The sequence below is a fragment of the Liolophura sinensis genome, chromosome 7 (assembly GCF_032854445.1).
Source record: "Liolophura sinensis isolate JHLJ2023 chromosome 7, CUHK_Ljap_v2, whole genome shotgun sequence".
Taxonomy (NCBI): domain Eukaryota; kingdom Metazoa; phylum Mollusca; class Polyplacophora; order Chitonida; family Chitonidae; genus Liolophura; species Liolophura sinensis.
Window position 1 is genome coordinate 47455843 of NC_088301.1, and position 16867 is coordinate 47472709.

General features: G+C 37.5%; 2 protein-coding genes across 2 annotated transcripts; both read left to right on the forward strand.

The window, feature by feature from the left end:
* Positions 1-60: 60 nt before the first annotated feature.
* On the forward strand, positions 61-9137 carry LOC135471381 (pre-rRNA-processing protein TSR2 homolog). The gene is made up of 6 exons (XM_064750594.1): positions 61-135; positions 4066-4156; positions 4531-4622; positions 5740-5871; positions 6873-7002; positions 7284-9137. Exons 1-6 carry the CDS (start codon positions 61-63, stop codon positions 7337-7339), a joined length of 576 nt encoding a protein of 191 aa, XP_064606664.1. The 3' UTR covers positions 7340-9137.
* A 2013-nt stretch (positions 9138-11150) lies between these two features.
* Positions 11151-16344, forward strand: LOC135470323 (uncharacterized). The gene has a single exon (XM_064749187.1). The coding sequence runs from the start codon at positions 11736-11738 to the stop codon at positions 13185-13187; it is 1452 nt and encodes a 483-aa protein (XP_064605257.1). The 5' UTR covers positions 11151-11735; the 3' UTR covers positions 13188-16344.
* The last annotated feature ends 523 nt before the right edge of the window (positions 16345-16867 follow it).

Below are 16867 nucleotides of genomic sequence, written 5' to 3' on the forward strand. Positions count from 1 at the left end.
TATACAATTAAATCCGTTGTCGCTGTATGAATACTCTTTAGAAAAATCTCTGAAGACAATATGGCTGCTTCCAGTGGCGACACGCTTTTCGAATCGGCAGTAACAAAAATCTTGAAAAGCTGGACAGTTTTGGAGGTAATATCAGTAATTTGTAGTTTTATTACAAATTAAAAAGGGAGATCTTAAGTCCAGGCTGCTGTCATGTGGTAGAGTGACATTAATTCACCGAGTGACCAGCTTTTCAGAACGAACTAGTCCGAGTACGCTGGCTTAGTGACTGATGGTTGAACTAGAGGAATATTTGGATACGGATGAAGAATGGACATCTTAGAAAGGGCTCTCTGACTGTCGAAAGCATAATCCTAGTCTTTACAACAGCCATTATGAATGTCTTTTTATTTCAGGTGTCTGGGTTTCACTTCGACTAGCCCAGAAAGACATCAACTCTTTCACTTAAACTGCCTTAGCGTCGTTGAAGTTTGAACGCGTACAATGTTAATGTCGTACTCAACGAAGGTCCAGGACGATTATCTTTGTTATTAAAACAATCCTTACGCAAATAAAAGACGCCAACCTAAAACCCTGCCTTCGGCATCCACTGCTCCACCACCATATGCCCCTACTCGAACAGATTTATTATATACATACATATATATGACTGCCGCCATGTTGAGCAACTACACACATCAAGACTCCAGTGATGCTAGGCCAGTATAAGAAAAGGAGTTAAAGTCTTTTGAGGCTACACTTCAACGTGCTTTGTAAACTAGACAAAGTGCTTGTGGAATCCAAATAGAAGAAAAATAACATAAAAAGTTAGTGTGCTGCTTGAATTTGAACTCAAAACATATACTATCCAAAAAAAGAAACGCATAGGTGTTTTGTTTTATTTTAAAATGAAATAAATACATTTTGTCTTCATTTCATGAGCAAAATGTGTTTTAATATTGTTAATAGTCACAGTTAGCACACGTTTTATTCCTCAAAACATTTCTTGGTTGAAAATGTTGAGTTTGGAGGTGGTTTTTGGAAGAAGTAAAAAATACAGCACCACACTGCATCACGTGCAGTCTTACACGCCGAACTTACGCATGGAAAGCATGCAGTGTGTGACTATAAAACCGCAACTTCGGGCCGGAAATCGGCGTCTTTCAAGTGGTGTTTTCAAGCTGATTCAACATGCCACGTCTTAACACTGTCACAAGAAATATTGCCATTGGAAGACTTCAAGCTGGAGAGTCCCAATCGTCCATTTCTAGGCGTCTACACGTCAGCCAGAGCACGATTTCACAGCTTGCTGCCCGCTACAACAATACTGGGACAACAAATGACCGTCGGCGTTCAGGTCGACCACGTGTCACTACAGCAGCCCAAGATCGCTACATAAGGGTCCTCCATTTGCGTGACCGTTGTGCTACAGCTGAAAGCACAGCAGCCAGCATACCGGGACTGAGGAGGATATCAGGTCAGACAGTGCAGAACAGGCTGAGGGAACATGGACTGAGAGCCAGGAGGCCCTATGTTGGGATCGTGCTGCGTCCTCACCATCGCGCCAATTGCCTCCGATGGTGTAACAACGTGACTGCATGGAATCTACGCAACTGGCGACGCATTTGGTTCAGTGATGAGTCCAGATTCCTATTGCAGAGACGTGATGGTAGAAACCGGGTTTACAGACGTGCTCACGAACGTTATGCCCTTAACTGCGTACGCCAAGTGGACAGATTTGGTGGAGGGAGTGTGATGATGTGGGCAGCAATATCGTATACTGGTCGTACAAATCTTGTCCACGTTCAGGGAAATCTTACGGCCGTACGCTACCGAGACACCATCCTGCAGCCACACCTCTTACCTGTCATTGACGTTTAGCGGGAGTTGTTCCAGCAGGACAACGCCAGACCGCACACGGCACGTGTCACAAGGGACTTCCTCGCCGAAAACAATGTAAATGTGCTACCCTGGCCGTCCCGTTCCCCGGATCTTAACCCAATTGAGCATCTGTGGGATGAACTTGATCGACGTCTACGCCAACGTCAACCTCAACCCCAAACGCTTCAAGAGCAAGTTGCATGTTTGCAGGAGGAGTGGCAGAACATTCCCCAGGCCTCTATCCAGCGTCTCATCCAGTCCATGACAAGGCGTGTCAGAACTGTTATTTGTGCCCGTGGTGGTCACAACAGATACTGACATTCCACTCAAGTGGGAGACTCATTGTGAGTGTCTTACCTCAAGTTGATGGCCTTGTTGTCTAGATATGGACCCTTCCTTAATCTGTGTAAAAAAATATTTGCAGAATAGCAATTCTTATTTAGTTATGCATAATTGAAAAGACTGCATCACCTCTGCAAAAAACCAGGTTATGCGTTTCTTTTTTTGGATAGTATACTACATGTTCTGTCCACTGCAAAAAATACATGAAAGCGACTGATGAATCATTAGGCTAATTCTACTATAAGAACACAGAATGACACTGAAATCACCTGTCATTTCCACTGGATGCAACACCATAGGAACAATTTCTGCTCTAGGGATATGGAATGACATTGATATTGATATCACATGGAATGACATGGATATCACATAGATTGACACTGACACCACATGGAATAACATTGATATGACTTAGAATGACACTGATATCACATGGAACCAGCTCATGCTGGTTTCCTGTCCGGCCGTAAATGGAAAGGTCCGTCAGCATCCTGCGGATGGTCATGGGTTTCCCACTGGCTCTGCTCCCACCATAATGCTGGCTACCGTCATATAAGTGAAATATTCTTGAGTACAGCATAAGGCACTAATCAAATAAATAAAATAAATAAATATCAGACGGAATGACATTCACCCTGGCCAATGACATTTTTTGCCCATAATGCTAGTTGCCGTTGTAGAGTTGAAGTATTCTTGCTTTTTTTAAACAAAGTTGATTTTGTCACAGCCACCGAAAGAAAATAATGTGCCAAGCCCTTGAAATTCCATTTTTGTAACCTAAATTGAATATAGTTATATTGCTGTTGTTGAACATCAGTGTTTGTTCTGAAAATATTAAGTTTCCAACCTAAAACGCTTCCCAGGAAACAGTACTATTCTCGGGACACGGAATAACATTGATATCCCACAGAATGACCCTGAAAACAATATAAACAAATGGAATGACACTGATATCACATGTAATGACTCTGATATCACTTAGAATGACACTGACATCACCAGTCATTTCACACTACAACCCATTGTAGAAAACAGTGCTACTCTAAGAATATGGAATGATACTGATATGACCTGTCATTTAATATATACCTAGAGTAGGAGTGGTTCCTGCAGAGTGTTGTGTAGGGTGGAATGACAGGTGATTTCCGAATGATTCCATGCAGTGTCATTCCATGTGATACGTCTTTAAACAAACATCAGAGCATGCGTCATTTAAAAACCTGATGCCGTCAGGGTGCCAGTTAGTCAAAGTATGCGAAAACCAAGCAAGCTCTGACATTGGGCTGAAGTCAGAATTTTTGCCAAGCTTAACCTTTGAGCAAATATCGGACTATAGGTAACCAAAAACATAAAATACTTTATAAAATTCACCTACAAGATATCTTGAGGACTGGAGAAACTTTTTTTTTGTTAACATACCAATATTTTGTCACATTCGTAGAGGTATCTTGAGCACAGATCATTTATTTGCTGCATGGGAATTGTCCCAGTTGGCAGCTTTGCTTAACTTCCGTGATGGGAATATCATATTTAGATCCTTTTTAAAAAGAAGTCTTACTCATAGTTTCAAATAACTAGGTTCCTCGCTAGGTGATAAATAATTTGGAGCTAAATTGGTGAAATGCTGTTTTTTGCTGATTCCTAAAGCTTAAAGTACTACAGAACACTGAAACTATCGTATTTGATGGCTAAACACATTTTTATTTACTTTTCTAACAGAATTTCTTACCTAAAAGCTATATTTTTACCTCCAGTACTCTTAGTAAACAAGTGTGTTGATGATTGGCTCAAAACAGCAGTCACACCACTCCAATTATATAAATACATGTAACTTTCATGATTTGTTTTGAACAGCTTGCAATAAACCATGGATTTGGTGGTGCCCACTCACAAGAAAAGGGAGATTGGATGGTCTATGCTGTATGCCAGTGGTTTAAAGAAAACGGTAGGAACATTTTAGTTATTCGCTTTACTAGATTTTGATAGGTTCATCCACCTTATGTGACCAGTTAAGAGTTTCATGTGAAGTTTGATCAATTCCTTATCAGAAAATTTGCAAGTGTTGGCATCTAAAGTATTATTTTAAGGCCTTAATGTGCTTTTAAAAGTACAGTAATTTTTTCATAACCTTTGCTAAATAACTATTACATGTGTTTTGTCTTATACCAGCTGTGTTATGTACATTTTCATTTTACACATTAACCATGTTTTTGTATTAACTTGTACTGTATGATCCTCTGTGAAAGACATATCACAAGAGATGTAAAGGGAAATTTCTGCATGAAGGTATTTGATTGAAATTAAAGTTTTGTTCTGCAGATGGCATAGAAGCTTATGAACTTGAGGACTTTTTGGCAGATGTTCTGAACACAGAATTTGATACAATTGCAGAGGATGGGAGTTTAATTCAGGTAAAAGTGTTGATCAAATATGTGCTCTTAGATTCTTTTTAAAAGAGCATTTGCACTGAGACAAATAGACAACCATCATAAACATGGAAAGTTGAGAATTACTAATTTTGTATTTCTGTAAAGTGGAGTGTATGACATTGAGAATGAAATATACAAACTAAACATAGAGCAAATATCTATTATCTGTTGACGTTTGTATGGCAGCAGAATACGACTGTTCAATCTGGATAGGAGGTTGCCTCAGTAATATTTTTAGTGGAGAAGCCATGGTCAGATGATATAATATCACAGGTAACTGTAAGGCCATCATTAAAAATATGTTCATTGGGGTAAACCCAAAACTACCTTAAAGATTCATTGGGTGTTTGATGGAAGTTTATTATTATTATCTAAGTGTTCAGTAAGTCCTTATCTTTTTCATCAGGGAGAATAAAAAAAATTCCTTACCAATTTGCCTAGTTTTATACCCCACTTAAATAAAGTTTGGGGGGATATACTGGAATCACCCTGTCTGTGTGTAGACACAATTTTGCCAATGCATCTACTGTGCTGATTTGGATGAAGCTTACCGTACATCTTGTCTACCACCTGAACTTGTGCGTGCGCAAGTTAAATGGCAATTGGTTGATTATTTTCATAATTACCCCATTTAGGACTTGGCATAATAATGTTTTTCCAGGTGTTCCTATTTTTCCATGCAACTCTTTCTAAAGTACTGAACTGAACCTATTTCCTTGAAAGCATACAGTTTCCTTATAATCTAAACTTGTGCATGCTTAAAGGTTAATTACAATTGTGTAATTTTTTTCATATTTACTCCCTTTCAGGTACTTATTTCAGTAAATGCATTTTCACACTCACTGTATTCTCCATTCAGAATGGATGTCCCAGTGGTATAATCAGTGCACACCACGACTGACCTGTGAAACAATCTATATGAGATTAAACTAAGCAACACAATGTCCTGTCAGTTCTGTCAAGGTTTTCTGAATTTTTTGGGGTTACCATCAACAAAAAGAATTTTAAGGATGGCCTAGTGAATAATGTTTCATTTAGCATTTTATATTCAAATGTGATGTAGTAATGATATTAAGGGGATTGTATGGTTTGATTTCAGATCTCGGAGATGATCTGTAAAATGTACAGTCTGTGTGCCTCTGGTCAGACTATTGATGTTGTAGAGAGACTAAAATTGCTTCCATCACCTCAAGTTCAACACTGTGTTTCTGCCACAGTGTGCCAAGAAGAGGTAAACATAAAGGAAAAATCAATTTTGTCACTTAGTGACAAAACTTTCTTAGTCAGGAGGGGAAGAACGCATGGTTGAGTGGTTAAGATGCTTATTTTTCAATTGCTATGACACCATATCTGTGGGATCAAACCTGGCATCAGACAGGGAACGCCTTACAGGGAACGTCTCTGCAGATTGTCGTGGGTTTTGTGCGGGCTCTGCACAGTTTCCTTCTACCATAAGGCTAAATGAATCGTACATAGGACTTTAAAAATGGAACTTGTTGATGCCTTATTTGGTGCTCAGCACAAAGAGGTTAGAGGAAGGAAACAAGACTGGTTGGCCCAGTGTAATTATAATGTGGGTGGGGTGTCATGTCTGGTGCCTGCAGCTGTGGCATCCTCATTTTTGACTGAAAAAAAAATGTAAAATTTTAAATGTGTTAAAACCCAAGTATACATACAAATATACATATCTGTATGTCACATGTGAGAAAGTTTATCAGTAACATGCTAAGGGCTGGTAGGTTGCCCTGGGCACTCTGGTTTCCTCTAACCAAAAAATATTCAATAATATTTGATGTCCTGTAAGAATCTCTGACAGGCTCTTAACACAAATGGACAAAACAAGGGTCCTCACCATTGAAGTACCAGTATTAAATTGTATTCTAAACTACATGTAGCTGGGTTATGTTCTGATTGAGGTCATAATAAAAACTGTGCATGGAGTGTCTGTAAGTGTGCTTGCCAATACAGGTAGGAGTGTACGCAAGGAATCAGGTGTCAGGGTATTTTGACTTGATAAATTGTCATATCTGATAACAACACAGTAGTGTTTTATTTAGTGTAGAGAATAATAGAAGTAATATTGAAAGGGGTGTTTAACCCAAGGTAAACATGTATATCCCACCTGTCAATTTCATGTTACTCACACTCGTCCACATGGAAATAAGTAGGCCTACTGTACATGTACGAAACCAGTAAGTGTGCCAGTATATCACTATATTTTAACACTTTTAGAATGATGAGGAAACTGGGGATGTGTTTTGTAATGGTAGCTCAGATGTGTCTGGTTCCCATGAAAACGGTGTCCCAGCAGCACAGACCACAAGGGCAGATAACTCCCATCAGGAAGAGGAAATGGACACAGGTATTATACCAATCAGTTTGTTTGATTGATACTAAAATGGTTTCAGGTAGTGCATGTACAATAGTGTATTTGCCCATTCGTTTGGCATTGGATGTCTATATATATGTATAGTAATACAAATTATGAATAGTTGAACATTTTAATACTTTTACACTTTTTAATGTTTGAGATGACTGAAGTTGTCAGCCTGCATGTTGGAATTATTTAGTTTAAAAAAGGATTACCAAAATATCCAAGGAATGGTTCATTTATTAACTTTGAATTATTACTTTTTCTCTCAGGTGATGTGGAGGCTGATGATGGGTGGACAGTTGTGAAGAAAGGCAAAAGGAGATGATACTGATATTGAGTTCATTTTACATATATTTATTTAGTTTTTATGGATAGATTGTATGAATGTCATATAGTGTAAATATTAACCATCCTCCTTTTAGAGTGAAGTACCAGTAAAGGAAATCACTGAGAAAATTTCAAATTCAAGTTTTAATACCTTTATTTTAGGCCATAAAAATTAATGAAATGTTTCTCAGAAACTTTCTGGGGGGAAAAAATGGGCAGGCAATATATAAACATTGGCATGTTAATGAAATTCATTGAAGTTTGAGTTGCGAGAATAAGTAGTTTTTAGAACCTAGTAAAAAAAGTTTTTAAATTGATTGTATATTAAATCTTCAATAAAAATAAAATTTAAAAAAGTAGCCTCATTGTGAATGTATCCGGGGAAATAAATGCTTTTCCACCCATTTTTTCAGCAACAAAAAAAGTGAGAAACAATTTTTTTGGCCTTATGTTAGTATTGGTTATTATTGTTTTTTATTGGACTGAATAAAAAACTTTCAGTACTTGAATTGTGTGGTGGACAGTATTGGTAATTTTTTGATGCCAGTTATGTCAGTTTACATGCATTTTCACTTGTGAACAAAACTCTTGAACTAATTCTACCTGTTCACATAAACATGCTATTCCAAGATTATGAATAAGTAGGCCCACAGTGTATGGTTTCATCACTGACACTTAGGATGATCAAAATAAACCAGCAAATATTATTTAACATTTAGCTACATTTAATTCAAATGAAATCTATAAAAGGGTGGGGAGCACTTTATCCAGATATTATTCAATAATATGTACTTCCCAGCTACCTACATATATTTAACTTTTGACTTGAAAATGTGGTGTTTGACATTGAAAGTAAATCTAGTGAGCTATCCAATCAGACAGGAGTGCTAAATCTGCTCCAACTAACAACTTAAATGTTTTCCAGCCTTTTCTACCTTTATTTTCGAAGAGCATACAGGTAAAGGCTATTTCAATACCTTTGTATGTATAGCATAGTCATGAGAATAGGGTTTTTTTTTTTAAATTTTCACCAAGAAAATGCAAGACAAATTATTAAGATGGGAAATAGGAAATGGCCATAGCAGCACACGGCAATGTTTTGTAGTCTTAAATTAATGTTAGGTTAAGTGACATTGTCCAGGTGCTAAAGGGTGAATGTAACAGGGTGATATATATGCAATATCTCTACCTCTGGGCCGGGGGAATTTGACTTTAGTATGGTGGTAGATCGCTGGTTCAAATCTCCAGTTGCTGAGCCTCGTCACATTTACTGTGTTTAATTTAGTGTGAGAAGACCACGGGTGAGAACTGTTTCATTCTGTATTTGTCAAATAAACCTATTATGATAGACAGTGTTATGAAAAGAAGACAGTGTATGAAATGTACTGAAAATGTGTTGCTTTCTGTGCACTATTGTTTCATTTGTTGTCATCTTCTATTCTTTACATGGAAATGACACATGGGTATGCCAGGTGTATGTGGAGGCAACAGCTTAAAAATTTCATTGTTGGAAACCTACTGTAATATGAAATGGTGACGTTAGATGCAGACTGATTCTTTCTAGCTCACATCTGTTATAGGTTATATTTTCATCTTTTTGGACACCATACTACTTTAAAACTTATATGCAAATCAGCATGAGGTAAGAGATAATTGATTGTTTTGGTTTAGGTTAATTACTTATTTATTTTATTGGTGTTTTACGTTATAGCTTCTTTCAGAGGCATTTAGGAATTGGGATGGTATAGATTGACAGAGGCATTACTTATGGATAACAATTCCTGGATTTATTGTGTTGGTGACGTTTTGATGTAGGTTCTTACATCGTTATCAAACGATGTAAGAACCTACATCAAAGCATATCAAACGATGTAAGAACCTACATCAAAATGTCACTAACACAATAAATCCAGGAATTATTATCTATAAGTAATGCCTCTGTCAATCTGTTTTACGTCAGTTAAGAATATTTCACTTATCCAACCGCGCTCAGCATTATGGTGGGAGGAAACTGAGCAGAGCTCATGACCTATGACCATCTTCAGGTTGCTGACAGATCTTCACACCTACGGCCATAGGTTTATCTTAATTAAGGTATTAATGTCATGTATGTGGTTATATTGTTTTGTTATTGAATGTCGTAAATAAATGCAGATAGTCATTAATAAATGTAGGTCTACTTTTCTCATCTAGACTTTATGTATTCTTCCTATGGTGACTACCTTTTACTGTGAGTTTTTGTCTGTCTGATTCTGCTGGTGAGGCTGTGACTTTAAGTCAGGAACTTTTTGACGGCGCAATGATTTCTTCAAGACCTTTTGGTTTTCTTCACCCATTGTCCAGATTAATACAAGGGACAGAATGCCCAGAGTGGAAGGGGCTATCTGTAATTATCCAAGGGTCTAGGGGTCTTCCCAACAATTGGCTGTTCCCTAGAAAAAAGCAGGGGTACTGAAGCCCCTCTCCAATCCTTGCTTTTGTGTAAAATATTTTCAAATATAACTTAGAACACTAATCAAATGAAAAAAAGTATGTATTCTTGAACTCGGTGTTACAATACACATATCCCCTAAAGGAGGCAAAAGTGTAGATTATGAGGAAAAAAACGTGCTAATCAAAGAGAGCTTTGTCTTTATTTATCTGTTTACAGTTCAAATTGTAACCAACCTCTCAGAAAATACCAATCTCGCCTATTTGTGACGTATGGTATTAAAACGGTCATATAGTTTTGAGCGATTTATAATGTGAGTTGCTTTATGATTCTTTAAGTTAATCATGTGCTCATGGATATAAACTCCATAGATGGGTCTTCTGATACGTAATACATGCATATAAGACTGTAGATCCTGTGCCTTTGTGCCCTTCTAGACCATGCTTCTGATCTGCTGCTCAATGAAAGGGACACCACGTACCAGTTAGCTTTATAATATATTTAAGCTGCTTTTGAGTGCATACTGAAAAACAAGCCAATTACACTTTTTAAATGAATCAAACTCTGTCATTCTATGGTAATATTGGTACCAAAGTGATGTAATTTCATGAAACTCCTTCCATACCTGACTGACCAATGATTCTACATGTACGTTGAAGTGTTCCCATGCATTATGTTTGAAATCAAACGTTGTCACATGTTGTACGCAGGCCTACACACATGGGAATTGCGGTTTAGAGGAAACAACCATCGGTTCTACTTTTAACAGGGTTTTTAATGATAGTAGGTGTTTGCCTTAGTCATACTGGTTGTTTTTCCCATTTAGTTATTTTGAGGTGTAGGCGCACCCCTGTCCTCGGGTATTCCTACATGTAACTTATCCTTCGTGGCCCATTTATGTGAGAAGAAAAAACCGGATGCAGGGATCGGTGGCAGTAGGGACGAATCCGTACGAACCCACTCACTGCTTTACGTGTAGTGACTAGTAGAATAGCTTAGCACATGTTCAATGATTCAAACCTAATGTAATTTTAGGCCAGCCGTTGACGGAAAATATGTATAATAAAGAGGGGTACTTAATAGGCCTAAAAATACCTCCCAAAATGAAATTTTTTAAACAAAAATTCCGGCGCATAATTATCTTCATTTGGCATAGAAACATAATCTTTATTTTATAGTTCCCTTTCATGCATCCTTCAAGTTCCAACCCCTGAGATACGGGGAGTAAAAATATTGTTCGCGAAAAGTGATCTCGCGTTCAAATATACGCCCCCTCCATAGTGCACTGCAGTCGCTCTCCAGTCCATGGAGGCCAGAAAGTTCACAGTGGGGAAAACCCAACCCTTACTCATCTGTGCCCGCTTGCACAAAGTGACTGTATACCATACTGTTGAATTTAGAGTTGACTGTAAAAATAATTCACGCCGCTCGCACGAAGGAGTTGTAAGGCGATTGTAGTTTTTTGACGTTACAATCGCAATCGTAGACCAAATTTGACTCGTACATAAAAGTGGCCAGGGCAAAGGCTAATGGAGAATGTACCGGCGATTAGCTTTTGTTGCCTTCATTATCACAAGAGTTACACACAATAATGATTCAGCAGCTAGCAACAACAACATATGAAAGAAATGTTCGTAACATCTTTTTAAGACAATTACATTGCACATTTTAAACTTGAGGGTGGTGTCACGTAGTACAGTTATTGAAGAAAGAGCTTTTCATTACTAACATCTGAGAAGGAGCTCATTGGCTAAGAATAATGTCACCCTAGCATTTACAACTGCTGCGATTACTCATCGGATATAGTGATAGTGAAACTAGATAAGTAGGGTTTTTTGAAGAAAATGAAAACTAATCTTCAAGGCGTCAGTGCTATATAAATGACAAGTGGAAAGAAGACAGGTGAAGCTTGTAATGTGTTGAATGATGCAGTCGTGTGCGTGACTTCGTGTACCGGTCGGCAATGGAGCCCAGAATGCATTACATGGAGAGAATTGAGTTTTATTTGCCTCCAACTATTGCAGTTCATGGTGAAGACGTGGTAGATGGTCCTTCTCCAGTCGGATCTGCTCAAAATGATGTCGACCATGGGCCAACAACACAGCAGAGTGCTCAGGGGAGTACTGTAACTCAGCCAACTGATAATGAGGACAGAAGGTCCTTCTCATTTGGAGCTGCCAACACATCGGTAGATGTGACTGATTCATTCAGAGAGAATGTCAGTAAACTGTCTGCTGAACAGCGTTTGATCTTGGATTTCCTGGTTGAAGATTTAAGTAAAGGGAGATGTAAACTGAATTTTTGCGAGGAGACAAGGAAAGTGGTTGTCCATGACATAAAACAGGAATCGCAGTTTGCAGCAAAAATTCCTGAACGCACTTTGAAAATAGCAAACAAATTAAAAGCAGATAATAAACAGCTAGAGACCAAGGAATTTTGTGACTTTATTGACAGAATAAAGCACATGAAACCCCCAGGTGGTGTGGTGCTAAAGGATGATATGGTTACACTTGGTCCACTTCAAAGATACAGAGAAGGAATAGAGTTCTTCATAATACCAGATGTTACTCTTGGTAAAGGTCTTAATGCCACCATCCGAGTGTTGGAAGATAAAGGATCTATGTGTAGACATGCACTAAAATCTGTTATGGTGAATAACTTTCAAAGCAATGAAATTCGGGCAATGGTTGCCTTGAAAGATTACCAGATTTGTCCTGAGCTATATGCATGTCGTCTGTATGAGAACGAGGTCTCGCTATACATGGAAAAACTGGATAATTGTGTTACACTTGAAGAGGTCATTAGGCAGCTTCCAAGCATTGAGCATAATCCACATCATCGTTTCAACTTTGCCTTGTACATTTTGCTCAAACTGTCAAAAATTGTCAACACAATACATGTATGCGGCTGGTTCCACTGTGACTTGCATAGTGGAAATGTGGTGATGCAGAGAGCAAACAGTAATGATGTGAAACTTAAAGTCATAGACTTTGGAAATGCTAAAGGCTCTAGAGAAACTAGTAAAAGTGAAGACAAGGTCAACGCTAGTAAATCTGATGTTTGCAATATGCTAAGGCAATTTTGTAGTTTAGTTTTACTTGGTGACTGGTTTGAAGACTTATTTGACTTTGAGAAAAATTTTGATCGTGTGATCAAAGAAGTGGCCAATACAGTTCTACCATCAGACTTGACACAATATCTGTTGTCTATAATACAAAATGGGTTTAATCTTAAAGCAGTGTTTGACCATGAGGCATTTATCAGCAAATTGCCAGGCCATTCTCACAATATTCATGCTGAGGACATTTCCATCGTAGTTGAGAAACTAGAATTTACAACTGAGTCAGACTTCACTGATCTTCATTCTAGTCAGAGGAAAGATTTGTTGCCCTGTATGGAAAAGCTTTACGTGTAAAGCGATCACATGCTCTTTGCTAGGGACAGTGGATGTTTGCACATGTAGTCAGTTGGGCCTCTGATTTATAGAAACTATTGTTTTGACTGCTTTTATTGATGTCCTATTTTTGCCATGTTCTGAAGGCACAGCATGTCACTTTAAGCTCAGCATTTTTCAAAAGTGTTGTTTTAATGCATTTATGTGCATCTAAAAGTGCATTTTTGCATACCTGCATAACTTTACAGGGAATACTGTAATAGACAAGTTAGCATATGCATAATTTATGAATAATTTTTCTTGAAGTAGACATGGATTAGATATGCTTCTGTATGTGTAGTATGGTAACAGATTACTTTTTTGACTGTAGAAATGTATAGTTTTTGTTGTATTTATGTCACACACATCAAAGAGAGTTAATTATGATCTTGGTGCCTCAGTGACCTGTGTGACGCTATAACATGGGAGCATCTCATCAATTTGGTTGCTGTGAGTTCAAGTTCAGCTCATGCTGGCATCCTCTTCGGTCATACGTGGGAAGGCCTGACAGCAACCTCAGGCTTTGTCCGGTTTGCTCCCACCGTAATGCTGGCCTCCTTTGTATAAGTGAAATATTACATCGTAAAACACAAACCAAATAAATAAATAATTATGCTCTCCATGTTTTTGGTGTTTTTGCCAATGTTTTACACATGACATTTATCAACCCTCTTTCTTATTGGAGTACTGTATTTACCAGTACCAAGAAAATATGTTACAACATGTTCATAGGCTTTAATTTTTGTTCATTTGTCATGTTTGAACCAAATATTACACTGAAATTTGTTTTCAACACACATAGACCATGTTTTTTACTGTCTTCCACATAATGTGTGCAATGATTTGGATGTTCCTTGCCATCAGCAAAAATATTAATATATTTGTTACATATATACTATGCTGTTATTTAATACTGTCAGTCGAGAGTGGGCTGTGGCTAAGGAATTAATGTGTTATTTTTCAATTATTAGGACAGGTGAACGTTGTTTTAATCCAGGCCTTGGACAAGGAATTTGTGTTTTCATTGTTCATAAGGCCTATTATGGTGAAAATATGCAGTTAAGGAAGCTTTTGTGGTAATTTGAGAAGTCTTAACTTTTTTTGAAGATCACATGTTGTCCACCAATATGCATGTCTGCATGTTTTTTTTTTTAACCATGTAGCCATCAGTTTTGACCAAAGCTGCTATTTCACTTCATTTAATTCTCTGCCATGTTGCTGGCTTTTCCAGTGTGGCCTATAACTCACAAAGATAAGGAAAGACATCTGTATGTCGTATGTAGTAAAGTTGATCCGTAATTTGCCAAAGGTCAGTGGTTTACTCTGGCCCTACAGTTCCCTCCGCCATGAAATTGACATCAGTACAACTAGAAGTGAAGAATTTTCGAGTAGGGCATTAAGTAAAGATTGGGCATTCCATGACAGACGTTGCCAGGAATACAACATTTATATTGCTTAAATATGTCATATATTATGGTTACAACTTGCACAGATTCAGATTTAGGCTGGAGTGGTACAGTGAAATATTAATTTGAGCATAAATCAGATTATTTTCAGTTTGCGATACTAATCCAATATAGAATCAATGTATTGTGTTGTACACTGACAGGTATACATTGTAGTGGTATATATACATAATATCATAATATACATAAGTTTACAAGTTTATGATGCATTGCCTGTTTATTTGCTTTGCTCTTGTGCATTGGTGGGTAAATTAACTGGGTAACAGGTCTACCAAAGCTTGTAATAACTCTTGCCAAAATATGCATGTACATATATAAAGACCTAGTCTAATTAAAACATCTTGTTTTAAATGTATGTGAAAATTGTTTTTTCATAGATGATCTGAACATATGTATGCGTACTTACTCTAATAGCAAATCTTGTCTTTAATTTATGTGAAAACTGTTTTGTCATAGATGATCTGAGCATGCACTGTACACTTGATTTTATGGTAAAGATTTAAACTGAGGCAAAAATTTACAAATCCCAGGCTTACCAGTCTTTGTCATGGTCTATTAATAATGGCAGTCACTTCATACCCTGCGGGGAAGGGGGGGGGGGGGGCTTCCGTGCCACTGCTTGTGGGCCTGAGGGACAATGTAAAGGTGGGTTAGACAGGTAGCACCAGTGTGTCAGTTATTTGTTTTGAAACGAAGTGTTAAAACGCACCTGTACAACTCAAGTGTATGAGTTATGTGATGTGAAAAGAAATGGTGGCATAAAAACGTACAAGCAAATTTTATGTTGGAACACTTCAACATGTACCAGTTCCCCATCATAGCTAGTAATATAATGTACATCTCTACCGAGTTGGAAATTAATTTTTCAAGACTTCTGTATTTGGAACCCGTTGTGCTTGGGTCTAGTTGTTATTAATATGTTATACACAATCCTCATTCTTTGTAATACCAGGTAGAGGAGTTCTGGTCCTAGGATATAGTTGCTGTGAATATGTTATACATAATCCTCATTCTTTGTAATCCCAGGTAGATGAGTTCAGGACCTAGGATCATGGAGCAATCTTGGATTTAAGTCATTACATTTGATATGTTCCTTTTGTGTTATTTTAGCTGAAATTTGTTGTACATTAACTTACCCAAAATTTATGTTGTTAAGCCATAGTTACCTAGTTACATCAGAAATAACATTTTTAAAGTGATTTAAAATTTTCACTGCAGTCTAAGGTCTCTTTGTGATCCCAGATGCAGGTCTTGTTTCAGTTGTGATGAACACATACTGGTAATTATTGTCACTACATGTGCAGTTAACTTTTCCTTTAGCAGTGACTTAATTTGCCTTGTACATGTAGAGCGGAGGATTAGAAATAATTTGCTGCAGTTTGCTGTTTATCAAGCCAGTGTTCAATGTACATAACATAGGCCATCCTTTAGTCTGGCCAAGCCTTAACATATTAAAAAGTTGAAAGAGACTAACTGGTAGCCATAGCGGTAAATACACATGAACTGATGAAGAATTGTCCCACTTCAAGCTCTCTGTGCAAATAGTTCTTAAAATACTGCCTTGTCATGAAAACCTGTGTATCATGAAAAAAAGGAATAAGGCAACAGCAATTTAATTTTGTGTTTTATGGCAAGCTGACTAAAGAAGAAACCAAAGATGAAATGATAATAAAGGTCAAAATCTACCTTTGACTTTGTCTGATCTCCATGTTTTTAGCTTGTGTAATACCCCAAGATTTGGGGTCTGAAAAGCAATGTTGAGGGGAAATATTTGGGGCTGTATCTCTAGGTACTGCATGTAATGAACTGAGGTTTGGCTCCCATGTAGAGCATAATAATATGATGGGTATGTTCAGTCATTTGTTCACTGTGTGAATATTAAATACCATAAATTACAAAATTCATGACTAAGTATAAGTAATAAAATTGATGTTAAACAAAATGTTAGGGGTGGTATGACTACAAAATTTTACCTCAATAATGAGTGATGAAATCATGAATTAGGTAATTTATGGTAATTAATATGCACACATCGTACCAATGATGGACTATCCCCCTTGTGTTATTGTGCTCTACATGTCTGCAAAACCTGAGCTCAATAAATGCACTGCTATTAGAGATACCACACCTAGCACTTTGCTTAACACTGCTTGTAATACACAATCCATTAAGTGAGAAATTCAGCAATTTATGGTA